The following is a 25,094-nucleotide window of genomic DNA, read 5'->3' on the forward strand; positions in this document are numbered from 1 at the left end:
TGCTGGGCCTTGATCCCTCTGCTGCAGATTTCCCCTGGTTTTCAAATCCGTTTTGTTCTTTTTTGGCTACTGCACTACTAAATCTGGCAGTCACTTCCCTCTTCACCCCTTTTTCTGGTCATTTCGTTTATGAAAAATGAACTCGGTGTTGTGGCCCAAATGGTTTCAATTAAAGGCCGTCAATGTATAAGGACAGTAGACTTTAATGTAGATAACAGTTTATTATTACTAGTGAAGGGCAGAGAAGTACAAAATATACAGGGGGGAACAAGGTGAAAATCTGGATGCGTGGTAACTGCGGAGTCAACATTGTCAACAACAAATTGTCAACATTTGTCCGTATTTCATTGCTTAAGAGTACATATTTTTAAGCAGTGAGTGTGTTAAATTCCATTCAGAAATCACATGGTATCCCATTTTAAAGTGAACTGGCCTTATCACCTATATGTTTTACAAACTAAAGTCCAACATTGAAGGAGTTGGCACAAGTTACAGTTGTCTAAAAAAATGCAACCTCTGTAATCTGAAGGAATGTGAAAACGGGGAGACTGCAGTGCTTTCAGATTTGATAAAAGTGTATGTTTATAAAGAAAGAGCTCATGATGTGGTCTGAACCCGTTTGGGCTTTTTTTTCAAGTAATCTTAGACTACGTGGGGGGAAAAAAATTCAAACTAAATTAACAGAAGCCACTGTTAAATGAAGTTCAAGGCTTCCTGAAAGTAATACCGGTCTGTGTGCATAGTGAAGAAAGCTCTCTGGGTATAGAAAATGTCCACAATTGTAAGATGAGTAAAATCTCTGAATTAGATATTCTTTCCTGCATTTTATTCCTCTCTTACCTACCTGTTTTCACTCTTGAATCACACTTACTAGATTTTCTTTTTAAAAAAAGCAATGGAAACTCCAAAACATGACAAAATAAAATGCTCAGTTAAAATGCTGCATCAGGTGGTAGAATCCAAGTCCTCCTCCTTTCCGTTCTGAGTTGTCACAGGCTTTGTCATAGCTTTTAGATGCATTAGAAAGCAATACGGGTTAAACAGATTTCTGCCACTTCCAACTTCCCTCCTGGATACAGAACATCCCGGTTCCACACAGGCAGGAATCTGCATCATGTTTATACTGGAGACTCTCTTCTGGCAAGCACAGGCATCCAGTCTCTCCCTGTCCTGTTGGTCAGCCCTGCTTAGTCTGGCCTCAGTTCATATTTTCTGTGTTGTTTCTCTGAGTTGGACGCAGATTGAGTTCCCCTCTTAGCTATCCGAGAGTGACATATGAAATTCTGTGTAGAGAATAGTCTTGTGCTGCTTTGTGCAGGTGAGAATTCTGTTTGATGTGACACACTTTGCATCTGGATGTGTCCCCCATCCGCAGACTGAGACACTGCCCTGTACGGACCAGTGACCTGATCTTGTACCTACTCCTGAAAATTAAAATCACAAGCTAGCTTGTGTTGATGACCTACATTTCTATTAGTATACAAGTTTTAAAGAGTCATGGAAAATTGTTACATGGAGACAGCTGAGGCAGTTGAACTGTTCAGACTGTTACTGATCTGAACTTCACCCCCCACGATCTGTTTTGGTTAAGGGTTCAGGTGTACAGATGTGCAGCCCAGAAAAAGTACCTGTCTCCCTTCATCACCTCCCTGGACTCTCTTACGTTTTTCACTGCCAAGAGCCTTTCCACAGCTGTTTTCAGCGCTTTCTATTGGTGGAAGGAAATGTTTTGTAATTTCACAGTACTATGGTTGGCAGCCAGTAATAATACTTTTTCAAATTCCTAAGTTTCCTTTGATATATGGGGACCCATTTACAAGTTCTTTTTTTTTTCTAGTTGGAGTGCAGTGGTAGAGGAGGGGACTTCAGTTGTATTTACAGCCTTAAGAATCGGTATCTCGACATATTTAAGAGTATTCCTTTAATGGAGGCAAGGTCAAGCTTCCGAGATGTGTGTTTGGTGGAATCTCTCGAGACGCGCTGGGTATCCAGGTATTGGACAAATCCCACCAAAACTGCCTGGGCCAGGGGCACGCTGCTGGAAGCCCCTCCTGAACTCCAAAGTTAAGTTTATTTCACTTTCAGGATCTTAGAGGTTTTTCTTTTTTGCGTGGGGGAGGGGAAATCCTGCGGCCGAGGGAGAACGTTTACACTTTCTGGGTTCTAAATCCAGAAATACCACAGCGGGTCACAGCCTGTGGGCCTCCAAGCAGAGGTTCCTTCCCCTCAGCCGGCCGCCGCCTCAGCCGACGGCCCTGCCCTCCCTCTGCGCAAAGGCAGCGATGGCAGCCGCCGGACGTTCGAAAAATCCATTTTCGTTCGTGAAAGAAACGTTTTGCCCCGAAGACCGGAGCACGACCCTCCCCGCTGCCTCACCGCAACCCCGGGCGGGAAGCGGCCGCCGCCGCCGCCTCAGGGCGGGGGAGCTCCACCCCCTTCACCGCCCCTCCCGCGCGGAGGCCCCGCCCCCCCGTCCTGCCCAATGAGCAGGCGCGGGGTGTGGAGGGCGGGGAGGGTTTCCCGGTCTGCCCCGCGCCGCCGTGACCTGGCGTTTCCAGGAGAGCGGCTTGCCCAATGGGAGGCCGCCTTATTGCACCCTGAGTGTGCCGCGCGCTGACTGGCCGCCGCCGCCGCCGGGTGTGCCCGCCGGTGCTTCCTGTCATGCTTTCCCGGGCGCGGTTGCATCATTGCGGGACGGGCGGCGTTGAGGTGAGCGGCGGCGGCGGGACCCGGCCCGGCCCGGCCCGGCCCTCGGGGCTGTTCTCCCGAGCCCCCCCCGCACCCCTCGTCCGCCCCCCGCCGGCCCGGGGGCAGTGTCAGTGTCGGCGAGGCGGGGGTCGCGCTCAGCGGCCTGAGGGAGGGCCGGCGCCGGGGCCCCGCGGCCGTTGCCGGGTTTTCGGGGACGCTTCGCGCGGGCGCCGGGGCCGGGCGGCGATTTTGAGGGTGTCACGGGAAACCGGCGGCTCGTCCCGGTGCCGGCGGCGGTGCCGCGGGCTGCCTGCCCCGCTGTCGCCCCGCCGCGGGCCGGCCGGCGCGGTTTGTGGCCCGGCTGGTGCCTCTCCGGTCACCGCCCGGAGCTGCGCAGCGCCTTAACGTCCAGCTCTGCGGGAAACCGGCCGGGCTGGCTGCTTCACTGCTCGGTTTTGAGGTTTTTGGCGCCTTCTCAGGCGTTGGGTCTAATGTATTCCGTATCTACAACGTTATGTTTAAGATATTTTACTCTTAGGCTTCCCTGGGTGGTATACGCGTTCTTTGCGTTTTCTGGAATTTAGCGACTACTTAAAATAGATACTTATTAAAGGTTAACCGGTCTCCTTCTCGCAGAATTCAACACCTGTCAAGGCTTAATTTCATTAATTAGTTGAACGAAGGATCTAAGGTGCCTTCCAATGTGTAAAATGTCTCAAGCATTCCACTTCAGCATCCTTTTAATAGAGGAGAAACTTTGGAGGAAGGCACGCTTCTGATTAGTGTAGCTGTGATGGTTTTGATATTTCTATCTTCAGCAAATGTTGGCTCCCCGCCGCGCCCCGGGAGCCTTCTGGAAGCTGAAGAAAGCATATTTTTTCAGTTTGTTGGTGACATGCTTAGGAAGCGACTGTCAGGTAATAGCAGAATTTAATTGGCACATAAAGCAGTGTCTGCTAATTTACCTGACAGTAGTTTCTGATTTTTTTAAAAATACAAAGTTATTTCAAAATAACCTTTTTTTTTTTTTTTTGTACAATGACAAATTTCACGCTTATAATCAAGGTAGTGTGAAGACAACAGAAAAATTTGCTGAAGACATCATAAGATATAGGGTAAAACTGAGTTCTTGTGTAGTATGAAATAAATTTGTGTCTAAACATAGTATTAATTTATCAGTCTGCTCACTGTTTTAGCAATCTTTTTTTTTAATTGGCTTTTCAGCACAAAAAGAGATACTCCTTGCTGGGGGACAGATGGGCTATAGTCCATTTCGGGCAGTGTTTCATCTTGAATGATATGTTGAGATGAACTAATCTTGATACACTTGCCCTAACCCATCCTTAAGTATCAAGCTCAGCTTGAGTAGATTTCATTTACCTGTTTAGAAATTAGAAACTGTCACTTCCTAGTTTCCAAGTTTAGTTTTCTGATCTGCTTACTTTGGGGCATATTTTTCAGTAAGAAAAGTCAGTAACTCCTCAGTTTTGTGACCCATCAAATATAACAGTGGAATAATCAGGCCATTATCAGTCTGCTGTGAATAAGGTGTAAATTTTCTATGTTACTATCAAAGCCAAAACTTTTGTGAAGAAAACCATGTTTTTAGTTCTTTCCTGAAGTAATTACACTTCTAAATTACAGTGTTAGGGAGACTGGCCATGAGGGTGGCAGCTTTATGTCCTTTTGGAGAAGAAAACTGATTGTTCAATTTTTAATTTTTTTTCCCTAAGCTTATTCTTGCATTTCCAACTATTTCATGGTTTATATAAAGTGCTAGTTAGAGTAGGACGAGATTATTCAGTTTAAAAAGAGGTTTTAAAGGTAGGTGTGCATGATTGGTTTGGTTTTTTTTCTCACCCATTCTCAGGTCTTCGATTAGTGTTGCAGTTTTATTCCCTGTGTAAGGCATTAGCACAAGATTTTCAGAAGCAACGTTTGTTCTGTAGCTTAGTATTCTGTTTCTATCCATCCTTCCTTTTATTTTAAACTTGGTTGTTTCCATCTGTTCTGGAAACAGATGTTTCTGATTATCAGATGAACAGTTTAGAATATTGTTAACCCAGAAATTGTCTTGCCTCAAAGCTTAGTACCTAAAAAGGCAGAAATGGGGAGCCTAGTTCTGTGTGTATGTAAAATAGCTCATTGTTTAACTTTGGAGAAGGGAGGCTCCTCCTCATCTCTGGAGGGAAGTTTGTGCATAGGTCTGTCTCTGTATAGAATAGTTTGTGGGAAAAGGTGACTGGAACAAGGATGAGAGAGACTGATCATAAGCCCCTTGAAATTAGGAGAGTTTTTGTATACTTTTAGTTTGTGCTGGTTCTTTATCTTTTCTGTTTCTTGGTTAACAAAATGAGTAATTGAAATACACTTTCTTTTAATTATCTGTCTGTATGTGATGTATGTTAAGTCCAATGAACTTCTAAAATATTGGTTCCTTTCATTCATAGTGGCATTTCTATTGAATTTTTGCTGACAAATTAAGTACTGACTTTTAAAAAAAAATCTTAACATTGGAAAAAGCACATTCTAACTACCTTTTATGTTTTTAATGCTCATTTTTTTTTCTTCTAGATAAGAAGCCCAGCATAAGTTTGAGACTGCTGTAGTACAATCCACAAACTTTGACACCTTTCCTATTGAATGTTATTATCTTTTAGAAAAAGTGAGTGTACTTAAAAAAAAAAAAAAAGTTGTTCCCCAGTGGTGCATTGTCTTTAACACTTTTTGTCAGCATAACATGTATGGAGAAAAAAGAAAACAAAAATCCCTTCTGTTTACTAATCTGTATGTAAATTTGGAGTGTTGTCCAAAAGTGTTGTTTTGAGATGCATTTGTATAACAATTTCTGTAACATCATTTGTGTTGTTTTCACTCAGTCTGTGTTCAAAGTAATGAGTTGTCCTTGATTTTTTTCTGATTTAAAATACCTAGATTGCTTATAGTAATGAACTTTTTTTGCTGTAGGTATATGGAATTATTCCTATCTCTATCTATAAACTGATGATGCTTTTCCTGAACACAGAAGTCTTCGCTTTTTTGCTCAACTGAGGTTGAGCCATAGATAGATTTTAAATGTGGTTTGTCTTTTAAGTCAATCTGTTTAAAATTCTGTTTTGTAACTTGAAAAAACTGACCTGTAGTGACTGTTACATGTTAATTCTCATCAGTAATTTTTTTTCCTAATTCTGACATAATAAACTTCTATTGTAATATTGATGAGAGTGTGTATGAATTTGTGCCCTGTGGTTACTGGACACTGGTTTGTGCATACAGTGCTTCAGTTGGTAGAAATGGGCCAAAAGTGATACTGTGATTTATGCATGGAGTCTGTGATACGTGAGCAGCTTCCATAGCCCGGTCACAGGTACAGACCAAACCTTGAACCTATATTTAATTTATTAGATTATAGGGACTTGACAGCTGGGCCAGTTGCCAAAACCTTTGTAGTTATGACTAAATTGAGAAGGCTGAGCTTAATCTAAGTAAAATGTGCAGATCCTTAGTCCTCAAGTCAACAGGCTTGTAGGAAATAAGCTTTAAGGCTGAATTCTTCTATCATCTCCATTGTCTCTGTGATCTTGGGGCTGTGATCAAATTACTGAGAAATGGCATGGCCTAATTAGTGCTTTGTTGAGTGCTTTGAGGTAGGATGATGAAAACTCTTATACGGGTTGTGTACGCTGTAACTTACTGTGCTAAGTAAGACTGGTTATTACCTTTTTAAGAATATATCCAGGCCATGTCCATGTGTTCCTTGTCAGCTCATGATTTCCCCTTCAGCTGCTGTGTTGCCTGTGTACCATGTTGTGGGTTTCTCAATGAATTTCTTGTCTTATTTGATAATTTGGGTTTATTAGTGGGGAGATTGATTTGTCATTAATACAAAAAGTATGAATGGTGGAATTTGTCAGTAGGTTTCATTTTGGGGCACATTTTTTCATATGGGTTCAAGCATTGAGCTAGCAATTTCTGTAGTGTTCTGGGTTTCATTTAAGTAACTATTTTGGAACTTTAGTGCTACCAAGCAGCATGTCAACTGTAACTTGAAGTGTTGTCTTCATGTGTTTGCATTGTTGCTGCTTATGGTTACTATTTGACAAACCTGAGTGAATCAGAAGGCTCAGTTCTTGTGCCATTGCTTGTAATTCCGTGATGCTAAGCAAAACTTAAGGCTATCGTAGTGCTCAGCTCATTCTGGTGTAAGTGGTAAGGAGCAGCAGCACTAAAGTTAGAGGTGGGAGAGCCTGTTTCTTCTCTGCATTCATCTATTGCGACCTTTGTAACCAGTTTTCTTCTGTTATGGAACTCCTGTCTTAAAAATCTTTATTCTGCAGAGCTTTTGCTTAGTGTGCTTGCTGTAGCATTTTCTAGAAATTTGATCCCTGTGATTCTCGTAGCAGGTCTGGAACACCAGGCAGCTCTGTTGTGTGTTTCTAATGATGTTGAGAATTCTCTTCCCTGGGTTGCCGGTACATAATTTTGCTTGGAGCAACTTTCATTGACCTACCCAGAATTGAAGAATGGCTTTGGGCTCTTGTGGCCAAAACCCACCAAATAAAAAAAGACCTTCAGGAACTGGCTAGCAATAAGTAGTCCCTTGTGGCTTAGTTCTGACATACTTGTAAAACTGGAGGAAAAAAAAAAAGGACTAGAAAGAGACTAGTAGTTATGCCAGTACTCTGGAATTTAGAGCTTTTCAAGATTCACAGCTGAGGTCTTTGAGCTTTTCTTTCTTATCTGTTTGTTTGAATTCTTCCCACATGTTCATCTTTCATTGTAATGTGTTTCAACTATGCTATCTGAAGTCGAGCTGCCTTTAGGAGCATCTGAGAATGATGGCCTAGCTAGATGGAAAAATGCTGTTTTAAAACTTTAAATGGTAGGAGTAGATGTACAGTCAAGAGGAGTCTCTTCTTCACTAGTTTTAGTTCCTGCACTTCAAGTAAGTCTCACTAGTTCATAAACTGATGCTGAAAGGTCAGTTTGAACTTGGAAACTTTTCCTAAAGAAAAAAACCCAAACTTGTAACCAAAAAATAATTTGCCCTTGGACTGTTTTCTATAGGAAACTAAAATGAAAGCTTAATAAAAAAGAACCACCATAGCTGAATGAATGGGGAATCCTCCTCTTGTTACAAAACTTTGATTCTAGTCTGTCAAAATTATTAGGCTTTTTTTAGAATATAGTGCTTGCTTTCATGTCTACATTGAATCAAGCTCTCTGAAAAACTGAGAGGTAGTTTGGTCATATGGATTTGTAAGACAATAAATTGTATTTGTGAAGTCATTTTTTTTCTCACTTCTGTTCAATATGTGTTTTCTTTTCTCTGCTTGGTCATTGCTGGGAAAGAATGGTTCAACAAGTTCCAGAAAACATAACTTTTCCAAACGAGGAAGAGAAGATATTGCAGCTCTGGAAAAACCTTGATTGTTTCCGGGAATGCCTAAAGCAATCAAAGAATAGACCTAGGTGAGAACCTGCTAAAACCCGTAGCAACTGCATGTGACAGTGCAAGGTTGGCTTAGCTGCAATTACTTTTTTTTTTAACCTTGGTTCTGTTAACTACAGCTGCTCCCTTTGCAGATAGCAGTCTTGGCTAATGTTGCTGTCGTGTCCGTTACCGTTTATATTTCAATTTGTGAAGAATCAACAGTGTTCAAACAGTAGTAATAAACCTGCAATTTCCTGCTTGGTGGGTTTATAAAAGAAATCTGCAGGTAAGCAAGGACAACCCTTTCCTATGTCTGCCAGCTGTGGAGCAGCTTGCTGGTATTTTCACTAGTAATCTTGGTAGAACTGGCATTCACTAGGAACTGAATGAGTTGAAATGTTCCAGTTGGCAGTGGGACTAACATGATATCTGTGCTGACTGGTAATAGAAGAGGAAGAAATTGATGTTGTCCTAGTAAGACATAAGAAGCATAAGTGTACAGGTATACTTATCCTGTTTGAAGATTTGACGCTCAGTTTTTGATTAAATTAAGAATATTGTCTTGTGTTGTAGGTTTAACTTCTATGATGGTCCTCCATTTGCTACTGGGCTTCCACACTATGGCCATATTCTTGCAGGAACTATTAAAGACATAGTAACCAGATTTGCTCATCAGAGTGGTTTTCATGTTGACAGAAGATTTGGCTGGGATTGCCATGGCTTACCTGTGGTACGTGTAATAAATCTGCCTACAGATACTTCTGTTGGTTCCTCTTTCCATGTTATTGCCTGCTTAGCAATTGCGTTTCTACTGCTTTTATGCCTGGATTTGTTGCTGAAAGAGAAGTAGAGTTCTTTGTCCAGTGTGTTGCTCTGGCTTTCACATGTGTGGTGATTTCAGGTGCTTCCTACTGGTCACCTGCCCTTCTCCAGGCACTCTGTTCATTACTAGAAAGATGTATTTATTTGGTATGTATCTCAGAAAATGTTTGGGTTTTTTTCTTTTTCTAAAGATTGTAAAGAAACAATCACACCAGGGTTATCCTTTGAAATATCTGCTTAGTTCAGGTGCAATACTCATGAAATGTCAAAAGGATAAAGGAAGCCCTTTAGCCTCATTAGAATGCATAGAACATAAATAAACTATCCAGAGAAATCCTAAAAGCTTTTGATGACAGCGTGGGTTTTTTGTCTGGTTGTTTTCAATGCTCTCAGGAATATGAGATTGACAAGACCTTAGGCATTAAAGGGCCAGAGGATGTGGCGAAGATGGGGATTGAAGAATACAACAACCAGTGCAGAGGAATTGTGATGAGATACTCAAAGGAATGGGAGGTAAGTAAAGGCTCGGTACATGTTCTGCTGTATGTTTCAAATTGTATGTGTAGAGAAGTTTTTCAGCCGAGATGAACTTCATCCTTCCATTTGACTACGTGCATAAATCTCCTGTCTTTAGCTACTGTGTTTCTCAGAGGTGATCCTGAAAGGGGAACAAAAAAGAACACCACTGTGGCTCAGAACAGGGAGACGGCTGTGATGTCAAGAGAAGGTTACTTTAAGGTAACCTGGAGCTCAAAGTGTCTAACTAGATATATTGAACAAATAATAGATACATTGAACATCTAATAGATATATTGAACAAGTTATCTCTTCCTTTGTGTCTTCTCTTGTATGGAAAAGTCAAAGTAAGATCTGACTTTGGTTTTCAAATGGAATCAATAAAGGAAATGCACATCAACTCCATGCTTTTTTGCTCCTCCCCCCCCCCCATCTTTTCAGTCTTTTCATTGCCGGAGTGTAGGACCATAGTTTGTATTTTTTGGAACAGCAGAAGTTCCAGCATCTGATTTTGTGTCAGAATAGGTGTGGGTAAACCCTCAGTCTTCCAAGAGAATATTGGTCTAAACTTTGCATCCCGTAAATAAAGTGATAGAGAGAGCATTGGTCTGTGCAGATTCTTGAGGTTGGAGAGCTGTTCCAAGTAGATGGGTTAGGTGTTTTCTCAAGAGATGCACACGTTTTTTTTCTAGCTCTGAATAATACTCATCCTGTGCATAGCATCTAATGCTCCTTATTTTTGTCTTTAGCAGTGTGGCTGGAATAAAGTACATCTAGCCCATTATTTTATTTGGTGTCAGTCTGATATGTCTGTGAAGTGATGACTCTTTTCTGTGGCTTTCTGGAGCTAAGGAGTTGCCCAGGTGCTTTCCTAGTTGTGCCACTATATTACAGTGAGAGCATGCAATAGCAAGTGCCAAAGGAAGAATGGAAGAACAGCCCATATTTTTTCAGCTTTTGTGGCACAAAGCCTTCCTAGGCCAAAGAGTTTTAAATTTTTTCTCCCTAGTTTATAAACCCTAACAGATTTTTTTCCCTCATGAATTTATCTAGCTACATTTTGAATCTAGGTATACTGATGGCCTCTAAACAGTCTGTATCAAGGCATTCCTATATGTAGTCTGAAGAACTGTAGTTCTTCTATAATATGGTTTCCAGTAAATCTTGATCTTCACCATCATTTGTTTCTTTTTCTAGGCAGAATAGTCATAATTCTTTAGTTTTTCGTCATGCAGAAGCTGTTCTACCTCATCACAATCCTCTGTATGTTCTCTAGTCCTGCTATATTCCTTTTGATTGAAATAGCAATTTCTTATTTGAGTATCACTTGCCTCTTGCTTTTGGGAGTGTTTTGAAGTTATGGCCAGTATCTGAAGAAACTACAGCTGCCTTTGTTAGAATAGCTGTGGCCTAAATCTAAGCGAGTGGCTGGATGAAAAGCACAGAGTTTGTTTTTTCAAATACACAATCATTCATCAGTACTCTGAAATTTTGTATTTCAAAAACATCATCAATGATTCTTTGTTGCTTTTAGAAATAAAAGTAAAAAGGTTTATTCTGGTTCATGTTTTGTTTTCCATGGTTGGTCCTTTTAACTTGCTGCGTCTTCAGCAACTGGTATTTTTGCAGTGCCTATTAGTCCAAATACTTAGTCTCTTGGATGATAAATGGATTTTGTATTTTGTTTTGTGCATAAACTTGTGCATGTACATGTGTGTATTTCCACACACAGACATATATTTTAGATTATTAAGAAAAACAATGAAATTTGTTTAAATATCTTGTTTGTGATCTGGCTGGTAAAAAATTCAAATATTTTGGGATGGCGCTAGGAGAGGAGTTCCAAACGTTCCTATTGGAGATAGTGTTTATTTTCTGTCTGTAGTGTCTAGCAAATGTTCGAACCTTATGAAAAAATATAAAAGTTTCCTTGGATGTAGAAGATCCTTCAGTGTTGAGACCAAACATAATACTCCAGCTTCATGGATCCTTGTACTAATCAGTCCTAGGCTTTGGATCTTAATAGTGGAATGTCAGAGTGGCTTAAAGGTCAGAATCAAAACATATATTTCAGGAGCTCCAGTGTTATGTGAAAATATAGAGGTGAGAGAATTAATTTGCTTTGTTTTCACTTTACTAGTTTGACATTCAGTATGGTCTGTGTCTAACGGTATCAGGACAGGTGTCTTGGGCCGGGTTATTTCCAGAGCTAGGGCTTCCAATAGCTGTGAAATTAGCAAGAGAGTACCACTTGTCCAAGTGAATCCCATAGCTAGCTTATTCCTCCTTAGTTTTCATATCCTGTGCCAATGGACGTGACCATAATCTGTCCTGAGACAGGGACTAACACCTGTCAGTCTTGTGGTCTTTGGCAGCCCTGTCATAGCTTTGGGAAGTCAAAGAAGGCAGTTGGCCTGAAATAGTTTTGATAACTTCTTGTGACATATCAGTTTCTTTCAGCATTTCTTTGTCTTCGAATTACATCATGTTTTCATATAACTGAAAGCTGATAGACTACGTGTTCTGGATTTTGACTCTCTCTGCAATGAGTAGTTTTAAAAATAGAAGCAAAAGACTGTAATCAAAAGCAATTTTCAGGCATTTGAACCTTGGCTGAACCTTGACTGATCCACCACTTCTATTTGGTGAATGATCCAAGTGACCCACCGTATCTGTTTAGTAGTGTTGAACACGTTTGCTTGTTGTGTGACCTTGGTTCTAAACAATTATGTTTATGACTTCATTTTTTTGCCTATTTTTGCCTGTTTAAATACACTGTTTGGAACTCTTGTCAGGCTAAAATATTTCATAGATGTGTTTCATTCATATGGGACAAACACTACACTTAAAAATCAAGCTGTTTCACAGAATAAATACTGGAAATATATCATGCTCTTTAATGTTAAGATGCCTTTCAATCTGTGTGTTTCTTAACAGTTCAGTGTTACCAGATTAGGACGCTGGATTGATTTTGAAAATGACTATAAAACTCTGTATCCTGAGTTCATGGAGTCTGTGTGGTAAGTTAACTTATATACATTGCATGTATGCTTTCTGAATTTTAAATGTTAAGAAGGCGTCAATTGTTGTAAACTTGTGTTGGTCCATATATCACTAGAACTGTTTTGAAACATGCCGAATTCAGATAAACAGCGGGCAAAGTAATTAAGGTGATGTGAAATCTCTTGATGTCGAAGTGAGGGAATTAATTGACCTACTTTTTTCTTCTTCAGGATAGTACGCTTTTCAAAATAAAATACAACAGTACTGCTTTTAGCGAGCCCTGAAATCTTACTGCTCCATGGCAACTTAAAGGAAATTCTGAAGATTTACTAGTATGTTCCTTGCTTGGTTTAGGAAATTGCATTATATCTCTACATTCTTGATATTCTTCACACTGTCAGCTGCAAATGGGCAAACTAACCAAACTCAGTTTAGTTCTAAACCTCTTCTTCAAGCCTGAATTGAGAGGCTGGGAATCTGCTGCTATCTTTTTCTTGGCAGCATAGTTTGACAACTGTCTTGGACTCCCGGTGCAGAGCTAAGTAAAGTTTGGGTATTTTGGCAATGTATTCAGGGTGACTGTTGGAATTCCAAAAGACAAGATGACCTTATAGGTCAATCAAATTGACCTAACCCAGTGAAGAAGTGGCAATGTTGAGTCCTTCAGGTGATAGAATTACAAGGTGAATTGCAGGGAGAGGTTTAGCAGAGTATGTGCTGACAAAAAGCCATTGAAAAGCAAATGATATGCATACTAATATATTATTGATGTTCTTTAATATTAATTTTACTAGTAACCTTTAATTGTATAGTTAGTTACATATAGTTATGACAAAGGATTGACAGACTTTCTAGATGTGTCTGAAGCTGTTTTATAGGGCTGAAGTGCCAGTGAGTTTTTGATGAGCATTGAAAAGATGGTGGGAAGGGAGCAGATGTTTAACTAACTTAGCTGAAGTAACCCTGCGTGATAATAAAGCTAAGACTGACAAGAAACCTTCCTTTTATACATTATAAAAATACTTAGTGGCACCTTAAATCCTGTTTAACTAGCATCTTCCAAGGACAGTTTAAAAAACAAACTTGACTTGAACTAGCTGCAGGGTCTCTCTCAACAGCCCAAGCCTTTTTTGGTGGGTTGTTTGTTGTTTTTTGGGTTTTTTTGTCTCTTTTTGGTGGTGTTGGGTTTTTTTTGTTTGTTTGTTTTTTCCACCTTTGAAAGAAAATTTCTAGTCTCTCACGTGGTTTACAGAGGTTACTGTCTCTGATGCTTACTTTGGATACAGACTCTAAAATAGAAACTTTGGATCTGAAATCTTTGTGGTATGAGATTTCAGGAAGTATAAAGGCAGTCAACCCCTTAATTTTGTACTTTTTTTGCTTCCTGGTGCTATCAGCTTTCTGTGTAATCATGTAATGAAATACATTTTAAGAAGTCTGTTTTTAAAAACTGGGTTTTCTGAAGTCTCCTAAGTCTTGGAGGGGCATGTTGCAATGCCATTGCCAGCTTGCTCTCACAGTAGAACAGGAGGTGAAACCACCAGTGTTTGCATAGAGTGGATGGAGGAGGGGAATGGAAAAGTAATGCCTGTTTCAAGGCAAAGGGAGATAATTCTTAGAGAGCACTGTAACTGTAGTTACAGTAGTGCTTTTGACAGGATGATGTACAATTTTCTAAAAAAATCAGATCGTTACCTAGGCGATCATCAAACTGAAAATCTGTGTTACTGAAGTTATTTTATGTCCATTAGGAGTGTTTATTTGAACGGTAGATTCTAGGGTGGTTCTCTTCATGTTGACTGGATTTTTTTTAATATGAGTTCCTTCTTAAATAAATAAGAAAATTAAAACTTTAGTGTCCAGCTAAGTACAAAAGAGAAACTGCAGATAAATTTCTGCACCGATTGTAACCTGGTGACAATATTGGCCTGTCCAGTGTTTTTATCTTTTTTTTTCTTGCCTGTGGGAGTAGAACGCTGCTCTTAGGCCCAGAAAAAAACATCGATAATAATAATGGTAGTGAGCATGGCAACCATGAATTTTGTGGTTAAAATATGGTAAGGACTTTGTCTCTAGTCTTTTAATCAACTAAACCTGTCTGTTTAGGTGTGCTGTGTTGTGGTTTTTTGTTTTTTGTTTTTTTTTTTTTTTTTATCTCTAGCTCTTACTAAGGCTTGCAGTTCTGGAGTGGTCTCAACTGGAACGTCTAGCTTTCTATGAAATGCGATGTTTTCATCCATGATGTTTATGTTGAGCTCAGTGAGCTAATGTAATACTTGTGATAAATGTTTCCAGTGGTGGCTGATTTTATCCAAATTATTTAGACTTGAAATAGTTTAGGACTCGGACACCAAATACATCTTTTATTAATATCTTGTTTTGTAGAGATGCTGTACAAGCTCAGGATGCTAGAGAGCTTTCTTTTTCATATTTTGTAATGGGTTTGTTGGAAATGGCTGCTTTGTAAGCATTTTGGTGCTGTGCCATATGGTTGTTGACAGAGTAGAATGAATTTTCAGCTTGCTAAATTTTGACTTAAAACTTCATCCAATGATAAAATTGTGGCATTGTGGCATAATTTTTCAGGGGAACATTGAATGTTGATGGTGGTAAGAGGTGATACTGCAATGGTTTCTCATGTGAAGGTATAGTCAGCTCTTCATGTCTGAAATAAGTTAACTAGAACTTCGAAGTTCTAATTCTGTAGAACTTGTATATCCATCTTGCAGCCAGCTTGAATCTCAATGAAAACATATCCTTCACTGAAAATGGTACAATGAGAATGATGTTCTTGAGCTAGTGTGGAACAAACATGCAATATATTCTTGCTTTTTCTTTTTTACAGCTCATGAGATGGATGCAGTGAAATTGAGAGCAGTTTGATGTGATCATAAACTTTTTACTGATCTACAGTTGGTCTGAAAGAAGTATATGAGCTTTGGGAAAAAAAAACCCCAACTAGTAAATTATTGTCTTCACTACTGGCTTATTACATAGTTCTCAGGCCAGCTGCGAGTTTGCACCTCAAGAACAGTTCTCGCTGGCCACTGAGGAAAAAAAGCCCGTGAAGTGCTGAGGAGAGGGGGGGATGTCAGAGCTGTGCCATGCTTCTGGCTCTGATGACTAGGGATTTTCGGTTCCTCCTTTGCGCAACGTTGGGGTTAGATAAACAGATTTCCATCACCATCTAGTGGCTAAATTTAGCAATTGCAGTCTGAGCGTAATTCAATTTTCAAAACAGTTGAAAGCTTCGTGTATCTTTTGAAAGACTTGCTTGTATAGTGCGAAACCACAGCGTGCTTACGTAGCACTGGTAGTGGAAACACATCTTACCTACTTCTGTACCCTAAGAAGAAACTCTTGAGTCCTTTTGTCGTAACACTAGATAGTGAGTGAGGAGAGAAAGAAAAACACTCCTAGTTTTGGTAACAAATCGGTACTTTACATGTTTGAGATCATTGCTATATGCTGAAAACTGCTCTGTTTACTGTGGAAATGCAGTATGGAGCTCCCTTTGGTAATGGGGCTTTTTGTCCATTTCTGCCTTCCCTCTACCAGACCCATCTCAGTTGCTCCAGCTTCAGATTTCCTTTTAGGATTGTTATTGAGGGGGATCTCTCTCTCCTTCCTTACCAGGTGTGGCCTCGCAGCCCTGCCCTTTGATGTTCTGTAGAAGCATCAGGCTTGGGGTGCCATCGCACTACTGCTATGCTGCAGCCGAAGAGGCTGTAGGTAGCTACTGGACCATTTGCCTTGAGTTGCTTGACTCCCTATGTGTAGCTTTGCTTTCATTTTGGCATGATGTTTTTTTTGTACTCTTTATTTCAAGATGAACTCTGTCACCGAATGTCAGTGTACAGCTGCCTTAGCCCTTCTCAGTGAGAAGCTGAATGGGGACTCCCCATTGAAAGAAGGACTGGTTTGTTGTAAAGACCAAAGCAACTGGATTGTTACGTTGTTTTTTTTTCTCTTCTGTGTAAGCAGTAGAAGTTGTTTTCTGACTTTTTTTTTCTGCATGTGGAGTTTATCGTTTATCCAGCATTAAACCAGAATGATTTCAGAACAACTGTTCTCTGGGTCCTAATAGGAATCACTACGTATTTTGTGTATTCCATGATTCTTTAATGATTTTCTAGAGAGATACCGTTCATAAGAAATTAGTTTTGTCCATTTTTGCACTAGCTATCTGCATTTTTTCTTGTATTTTTATTTCTTTTGCGCATTTATTGCTCTATTCCCCTTGTTGTTCTCTTCTTACCAATGATTGGAAAGTTCTTGTTATTTTATCTCCTTCCCTGTATTTTGAAGGAGGAATACGCTTGGATGACCTTTGGGGTAAGTCTAGTATCAGTTTTAGATATTTGTATTTCCTGCTGTACAGGTATTTTGCACTTGTGACTTGATCCAGAATCATTTAACACACTGATCCAAAGATAACATCAGGAAATGCCCTCATTCTTGCTAGTTGAGCGCTTGGAGGGCAGACCTGGAGCAGAATGATCTCTATATGCTGGGATTTTAAAGCTTTCACTGGTAGTTGAGCATAAGACTTGACAACTTCTGTACTGATGATTCCTAGGCCCCAGAACAAATGTTTTTCCTTTCTTTAAGAAGGTGTCTTTCAAACATGCTAATCTAAAGGCAAGGCTGTCTGTGTTTGTTACTGGACTTAATGTTCCTCTTACGTTTATGCTTTTTTTTTTTTGATTCATGTCCAGTGTTGAGTACTTTTTTCTAGTTTTTGTCCCCATGCATCTGTTTTTGATCGTTGCTTTCTTTTTGATTTCATCTTGTCTTTCAAATGTTGCTCATGAGTCACGGGAGAACCTTTTCCTCAAATCCTTGCTGCTTATGGTGCTGTTTGGATGCAGTCTGCTTGCTGAACTGTGTAGGTGACAGGACTTTTCTTACATAGTGTAGTGTTTGTGTGTGGTTTTCTAGGTGTGGGGTTTTTTTCTAGTCTACAGAGGCTGGTAAATTGTCACTTTATCTTGACATGAACCTATACTAGGGCATACAGCAATAATTTTGTTTATCTGTACTACCATGAATATGTTGAAATCATACACTGCTACATCCTGCAGTTGTAATATTTTGCTCACCTTACTTTTAGCCGTTGTCGGTAACTGGGTTTACAATTCTTGGTTTGTTGTTTTTGTTTTTTTTTTTTTTCTTTAAAAATAAAAAAAAAAGGGGGGGAAAAGCACTTTACATGAGCTGGAAAATAATTTATCAATATCCATAATAAGTACTTTCATTTTTCTGGAAGGCTAGTTTTCAGACCTTTAGAAAAGCATTACATACTGAGTTATTGTAAACAGAACCACTTGATCACTTGAAATCACTTGATACCCCAAAGAAATGGCACTAAGAACTTGAGAAGTTCTAAGGTCCAATTCTTTTCTTCAATATGAAGTGTATGTACGTGTTTGAAGAGGGCAACTTGATTTTGCATCTGCTAGAGGATACTGTGGGATATTGGATTTTGTGTGCGATGCCAAGGGTATTTTGAGTATTGCATTGACTGATTCAGTATCTTTTGGAAGCAAAAACTCCCTTTGTCAGTGTGGTGTTTGCATGGTGTGTATGTGACTTGGATCAATGAATGTTGTAGCAAAGTTCTAATTTCTTGGAAGTTATGCCTATGAAAGTAACTCAGTCTTGGTTACTGACAGGGCTTGAACCAGTTGTATCATCCCTTCATGACACTTTAGGAACAACAAACGTGTGTTTTCAGTTTGTGTCGTGCTTTTTAGAAGTTAAAGCTACCTTGCATCTTTAGGGACAAGATTCTATGTTAAAAAGTAGCTGAAATACGCATCTTGAGTTCACATTTTCCCTAACCTCATTTTTCTTCAGTGAAGGAGTATGTAAGTGCTGCTGCCATAGCTGAGAGGATGCAGCTAAGTTTATTTATATTTGAGGAGAAACATAGCAGAATTTAGGGTAACAGGGTTTAATTTCTAACTTCTGTGAATGAACTTTTTCTGATTATCAGTAGAAAGGAGCTCTGTGGTTTTGTTTGTGTATTTCTTTCAAAAAGGACTGCAGTTTCAATTTTGGCTGAAAAACCCCGAGCCTCTTTCTTGCAAATTGTCAAAGTTTTGCAAACAAAAGAGTTAAAATGCTGTTTGATATATTATTGTCTAAATATAATGTGTTGAATTTTTAAACAAAACATGATATCCACCTCTAAGTGACACTTACTGTTAGAGCTAGGTTCATCTTTGGCAGTTGCTTTGTTTTAGGTGGGCAGTGCTGCTAGCAGGAGGCTCTTTGAGTCACCTCCTGTGCGTTTCTGATGGTCACACAAGAACTGTTCTCAGAAGCTTTCTTGCTAAGGAAACCAATTAGGTGTTTTTCAGGATAACAGAACAGCCTTTTGTAGTGATAAGAGGGCTATTGCATCAAGCAGCAGTCTCGACTCAATCACAATTCTACTTATGTTGGAATGGTTGTCTGAGAGAAGTGGTTATGATAAACTACAAATGAGTGGTCGTTATGAACTGTTACGAGAGCTTTGAAGAATTATGTGGTTTGAGAGCCTGTCTTGTTCAGCAGTGAAACAACTAGGGAGCACTTGGTTTGCGATGGGGTAGAATTACCACAAGAGGGAGATGCTGGCTTGGATTTTGAACTTGGCAGCTCCATCTAGTGTTCACCTTTCCTGAAGTTTACAGTTATATTTACAGCTGAATTAAATATTCAGTGTTTCTCTGAGTAGTTTTCTTCTATGCTGTTAGTAGGCAGTGTTCTTTAGAAAGTAGAGATGAAGTGGAGCTTTTTTCTATAGATATTTTAGTTAACTGTTTTTGAAAAGCAAGTAGAACACCTTCAGTATAAGTGCTGTCACTTGTCACAATCTGCATTAATTATGCTCTGAGGTGGTAAGAATATATTTAAAATTTTTTTTAACTTGCACAAAAACTTCTGCAATTAGCTAGCTCAAATGTATATGCTGAAAGTTGATGAAACTATGTTCACAAATCATTTTTATAAAAGACTGATTTATATTTATGCAAGTTTAAGTTGACACAGTCTCTGTTGTAAAACAGATGCACTCACTGCTATGTTTTGAATCTGGGTTAGGGGTCAGGCAGCCACAACTTGCCTGAATGTGGGTGACATTTATTGCTTTAACAAGGTTACTTTTGAATTGTATGTGTAAGGTAAGGCACCTTTGTTGGAGTGCATAGCTCTGAAAGACTTCTGCGTTTGGTTCCTCTGTGGCAGAACTTGATGCTGCTGAGGGTCTCTTAGCCTTTATCCATCCTAGAGTTCGGATTATTTAATTTTTCTCATGTTAGTGATCACTCATAGGAAATTTTGGTCTTGTACTAGAGGCCCATGGATGAATCTGAGTGAACTGCATGTCTTCTCCATTTGACAGTGTATTTTCTCCAGCTGTCTAATCTGCAGGATAATAAGTATTCTGATTTAAGATACTGTATGACTTCCATGACAAGCCAGTGCATATCTTTTGATGTTCTTGTCTCAGGCTGCAGATAGAAATCAGTGTAGTAATCTACTTGCGTTTTGTCTTGAAGATTAGGATTTCAAACATAGAAGGCAAGGCACTGACTTAAACACAGGTCCAGATTCTCAAGCACAAAATGACAGCCTGCAGAAGAAAGTGCTGCTTGCCAGGATGGGGTTGGTTGCTTAGCAATGAGCTCTTTATCTGGAAAGGGACCCAGAAAAGTGATCAGGATGGTTTGAAAGGTAGTTTGAGTAGAGGAGTTTTTAAATTCAGCAGTGTTGAACAATTTGTATGTGGAATTTGAAATGACCAGACTGCAGAAACTCTGATTTTTCAGTTGAATTTGGCATGATTATTTAAGGCTTGCCCTCTCCTGCAGTAGCCAACCTGCAAACTAACCACTAAGCGTGCAAGTCAGTGAGACCTGATAAGCTGATAAATGTTGATGATCCTTTAGCAAACCCTGCAGTTTTCAGATACAGAGAAACGAAGGCTTTTGTCCATCACGTGGACACTTGATGAGTTGCTATGTGAAGTATATTTCTCTTCCAGCTTCCGTTCATCTTGAGCATTGACTCAGTTTGTCATATTGTAATATTATGTGCTGTCTTGATTATTTCAAGAAGATGTAAGAATCCAAATATGCTACAGGCTGTATTGAAGGTTTTTATAAGCAGAGTTAAAGCTTGATGTGAGACTGTGATCTTGGACAGGAGCTGAGTCCAGGGTGAGATGAGCTAATAAAAGAGAACATTAAATGTAAATTGTGGGACCATAAAACTGAGTTCATTACTTTGCATGGTTAGCTGTGCCCTCTTGTGAAAAATGCTCTTCAGATCGTCAGGATTTATTCAGGGTGGGTTGCAGGTATTTCTGACCTGTACCTGTCTCTCTTCTGTAGCACTGGTTGCTGCAGTAGGTGCTTAAGATCATGTGGTAAGTGAGCAGCCACGTCACTATATGTCTTGTCTCTAAATTATGACTGACTCCAGCCTTGTTAATAGTTAAAATTTCAGGTGGTCTGTATTCAAGAAATTTGAGAGAGATTAAACAGAGATACGGATTTGTTTCATTTAAATACTGTGTGCTGTGCAGACAGTGCATGGAAAACCAAGCTGGTGGAATCGGCTAAAGCTAAAAATCAGCCAGAAATACAGTTGCAGTCAGTTTATCTCTTTTTTTTTGTCTTGCAAATATTGTGTTTAGTTGATGATTGATTGTTTAAAAAAAAGGTGTAATTCAGAACGGCACTCCAGCTAGAGCAGAACCCCATTTTGCAGTTGACTGACTAAATTTGAAATGCCAAGTGCTATTTCATATTCCTTGTTTACTTCCAGGTGGGTTTTCAAGCAACTGTATGACAAAGGACTGGTGTATAGAGGTGTTAAGGTCATGCCTTTTTCAACTGCATGCAACACCCCACTGTCAAACTTTGAGTCCCACCAGAATTACAAGGTAAGTCAGTATATGTGTACGTTATGTTGCAATCAGATTTCTCTATTGTCTTCAGTTTGGATTTGGAAAGCTTTAGTATTTTTTGCTTGGTGGTACATAAGCATATTATTACACTCCAGATTGATAGTAAAAATTTAGGTAAATTGGTTAGTTTTTATTATATTTTGCTGTATTTGTTTGGATCACTTGATCTTAGCTGCCTTCCCTCTTCTTAGTTACTGCTTACAGACACATAAAGTACATACTTTGTTTTAGTCTGGTAAATTACATTCACTTTCTCTGTGGGGTCTCAAGATGAGTATTGCACTGTGTTGAGTTTTTGTGGTAAATACTTAGATAAGAGCTGCAAATGTCCCTGTCTGTGCAGATCTGAAAAGAGGAAGGTCCTTGGCAGAGTTGAAATCATCTGTGAGGGGATTAATAAGAATTGTCAAAGAGTGCATTCGGTTGTAGAGCAGTAGGATAATAGTTCTTCTAAGAATCATTAATTTAGATTAAGAAATTACAGAGAATGTTTTACCCAATATAATGCATGGTATACTATGTTTTATAAGATGCTCCTTTGAAAATGAATGATTAGATATAGTAGGTGCAGCTTTTCATTTGCAACAAACTCATGTTCACATATGTGAAGGCAGAACTTGTGTCCCAATTTTCCAAATTTCATCTTAGTTTGTGGACAGAGGTTTTGTATCCTTTCCAATCCCCACCCAGGCTTCCATTTTTTTACATCGTAAATCCTTCACTTATATTGTTGCAGCAGAGAGCTGGCACAAATTGTACAGCTGGTCTTTTTTACATCTTGCCTAAAAAAGGCCAATTTGCTGGCCAAAAATAGTGTTTTTAAAACAAATGTTTAAATATAGACTTGTAGTATAATGCAGTCCACAGATACTAGAGCTTTCAATATTGTTGAGGGTTATTTGCCCATACTCAAGAATAAAGGTTTTGTGATTTAATAAAGTGAGACCTGCAAAGATATCTTCATGTTTGACTCTGTGACAACTGAAATAATTACTTTGCTTGTACTTATTAACTGACATTTCATATAGGCTGAGATTAATGAGCTTTCTTTAGAACAAAGACTATTCTGGTGGGGTTTTTTGTGTGTGTGCCCCTTTTCCACAGAGCAAAGCTGTTTTCTCTTCTTGAGTCTTAGTGAAATATTTAGGTGCTATTTCTTACTCTAGAACTAGTAGAGTGTGTCTGTGGGGTGTGCTGCTCTGCCACTTCATACAAAAATTATCTTTTTTGTCTGCTAGAGGTGGTATTTTGAAGACTGAAATGTTGAGGGTCCATAAGCTGACATGATTTATTCTTGGCAAGACCAGTCATTTCTGGGTGTAAGGCAGCTGTTATCTTTTTCACTGTGGAAAGCAGGCTTTGGCTTCTGTTTATTGATCCTGTGAGAATCAGGACACAAATCATGAGAAATAGGATAGAAGAAGCATGTTCAGAAACTGAGTTAGGTGTCTAATGTATACTTGAGTAAACTATATCAACAGCTTGTATTACATTTAACTGAAGAAGTGTTGTCTTCAGATGTGAGCAGGCATAATTTTGTGAACAGATAAAACATTACACAATGCCATTACTTGGCAGCCTGGATGTTATTTTTTTTATGGCTTGCCAGTTGTTTTTATCTACTTGGTCAACTTTAGTGCTTCAGAAAATGAAGTGAATAGCCTACAGTGTTGTTTAACAATTGGTGGAGACAGGACTGTAGTGATAGCTCAATCTTTGCTTGGTATTGAGCGTGGTTCAAGAGTTATGTAATATTTATGTTTTACTGTTGACTGCACCAGATGTTCACAGAAAATTCCCTCTGGAGCAGCCCTTAGCTCAGACATAAATAGCTGCCTGTCCCATGATGCTGTTAACTGTTCCATGATGCTGGACAGAAACCAGAGAGCCTTGCACTAGACATTATGAGGGGATAGGACTTATTCACATGTTTAGGGTCTGTGCGCATAGCACCCATTTTTGTTTGGCATTTAAAATTAACAGTGATAGTTTCACATTTGCAAGATGAGACTTGCTTTTTGTAATATGTGAAATGTGAAGTGACTGAATAGCATTGTACTTGTCTGAAAGAAAAACTTGTTTTCAGGGGATTCTTTTGACTCATTTGGAGGCAAAGTTTTATAGGGTAGCTGGCAAAGGTCTCCTTTCCTGAGACCTTTTTACTCTTAAATATTGACATACTCCTATTTTTAAGTATGCCAAACTTTTTTTCCCCACTTGTTAACAACAGTTTCCTAATAAGAGATTTCATCATCTTGAGTGATGGCTATTCTTCCTACTCCCTGACTCTAGAGGAAAAGGTGGGAAAAGGCTTTGTGTAGCAGTATCTGAGAAACTGCTGATTTTCTTCACAGTTGAGATTAATCCCATTTTTAAAGTTTATAATCAAAAGAGGTACTTGAGGGAACTGGCACTCAGCTCTCTTTGGTGTTTTGGCAGCTAATTCCCAAAATCTCACCGCTAATCTGAATTTTTAACCCTGTTGGCCTTGTTGGACTGACAGTTTGCACTGGTATAGTAGAGTAACATTGTGACTGGTGTTCTCTTCAAACTTTCTTATGCTACCACTTCCCCTTCTAACACTACAGTGATGAACTAGGCAAGTTGCAATATAGGTTTTGGTGGATGGCAGTAATAGTTACTACTTCTTAGATTTGTGTTTTCTCACTAATAAATTCAGTAAACCTTTTTTCTCCCCCTCTCCTTTTCCCCCTTTGACTTTATCTTGTTTTTAAGGACGTTCAAGATCCTTCAGTGACTGTGAGCTTCCCACTGGATGAAGATGCAAGTGTTTCTCTTGTTGCTTGGACAACTACTCCTTGGACCTTGCCTAGTAATTTGGCCCTTTGCGTTAATCCAGAGTTGCAATATGTAAAATTGAGAGGCAAGTGTTAACTGAAAGTGACATATAATGAACACTTCTTTTTTCAGTGCCTGTGAATACATACTTATATTTTGTATGATAGACTGTTTTATGCTACATTTATAGCACTTTGCTGGGTTGGATCAGTGTTATTTTGAAGAATGACATTTACTTCTTATGTGGCTGATGACTTCCGACTGCTGTGCTATTTTTATTTACATGCATTGTGAGGACTGTTCCCTAAAAAATATTGATAGACGAAATAAAGAACAAGAGCAAATGTTTTATCTGTCTTCTTAAAGTCACACTATATTTGAGAGACAGGGAGGTGTGACTGCGTGTCCCAGCTTTTTTGATTCCCTCCTCTCTTGGGGCTCAGACTCATGAACGAGTTAGTGCTACATGACTGCTAAGTTGCAGTAACTGAACATCTCTGTACTCTTAACCCATAGCAGATGCAAGGTGTTACATGCTAGTCTCAACCTGACTGAAGTGTGGTTTTTAGCACAAATGTAAGACAAGGTACTGTGGTTTCCAATGTAAGAGTACATTTGACTAAGTGCTTTGGCTTGCTTACTCATGGACCAGTTGGCTGCACCTGGCTAAACAAGTTGTGTACTATAAGGTAATCTCTTTCATGAGAGCACCCAGCACTTCAGGAATTGTATGCAACAGACCATGTAGGGTGCTTAAACAATCCAGGCTGTTGCTTTTCTCATTACTGCTTCAAGTAGTTTTCCAGGGTTTGCAGTTCCATTTTTTTCAGTTGGCAATGGAGTATGTTATGATGTGTCTTCCTTTTCACTTGG

General features: G+C 39.4%; 1 protein-coding gene and 1 non-coding gene across 3 annotated transcripts in view; both read left to right on the forward strand.

Moving 5' to 3' along the window:
• Positions 1-2,577: 2,577 nt before the first annotated feature.
• Positions 2,578-25,094, forward strand: part of IARS1 (isoleucyl-tRNA synthetase 1) — a 113,415-nt gene continuing 90,898 nt past the window's right edge. The window contains exons 1-8 of one of the 2 annotated variants that reach the window (XM_069769732.1): positions 2,578-2,709; positions 5,263-5,353; positions 8,041-8,160; positions 8,696-8,852; positions 9,338-9,457; positions 12,398-12,480; positions 21,281-21,398; positions 24,159-24,306. In XM_069769732.1, the coding sequence (XP_069625833.1) occupies positions 8,042-8,160; positions 8,696-8,852; positions 9,338-9,457; positions 12,398-12,480; positions 21,281-21,398; positions 24,159-24,306 (745 nt within the window). In that variant the 5' untranslated portion in view covers positions 2,578-2,709; positions 5,263-5,353; position 8,041. The remainder of the gene's footprint in view (positions 2,710-5,262; positions 5,354-8,040; positions 8,161-8,695; positions 8,853-9,337; positions 9,458-12,397; positions 12,481-21,280; positions 21,399-24,158; positions 24,307-25,094) is intronic. The other variant, XM_069769733.1, reaches the window with a different exon arrangement.
• LOC138681867 (small nucleolar RNA SNORA84) lies at positions 5,929-6,063 on the forward strand. The gene has a single exon (XR_011322067.1). It is a non-coding gene; the product is annotated as a small nucleolar RNA SNORA84 (small nucleolar RNA).

Source organism: Haliaeetus albicilla, chromosome 24 (assembly GCF_947461875.1).
Source record: "Haliaeetus albicilla chromosome 24, bHalAlb1.1, whole genome shotgun sequence".
In the NCBI taxonomy this organism is placed as follows: domain Eukaryota; kingdom Metazoa; phylum Chordata; class Aves; order Accipitriformes; family Accipitridae; genus Haliaeetus; species Haliaeetus albicilla.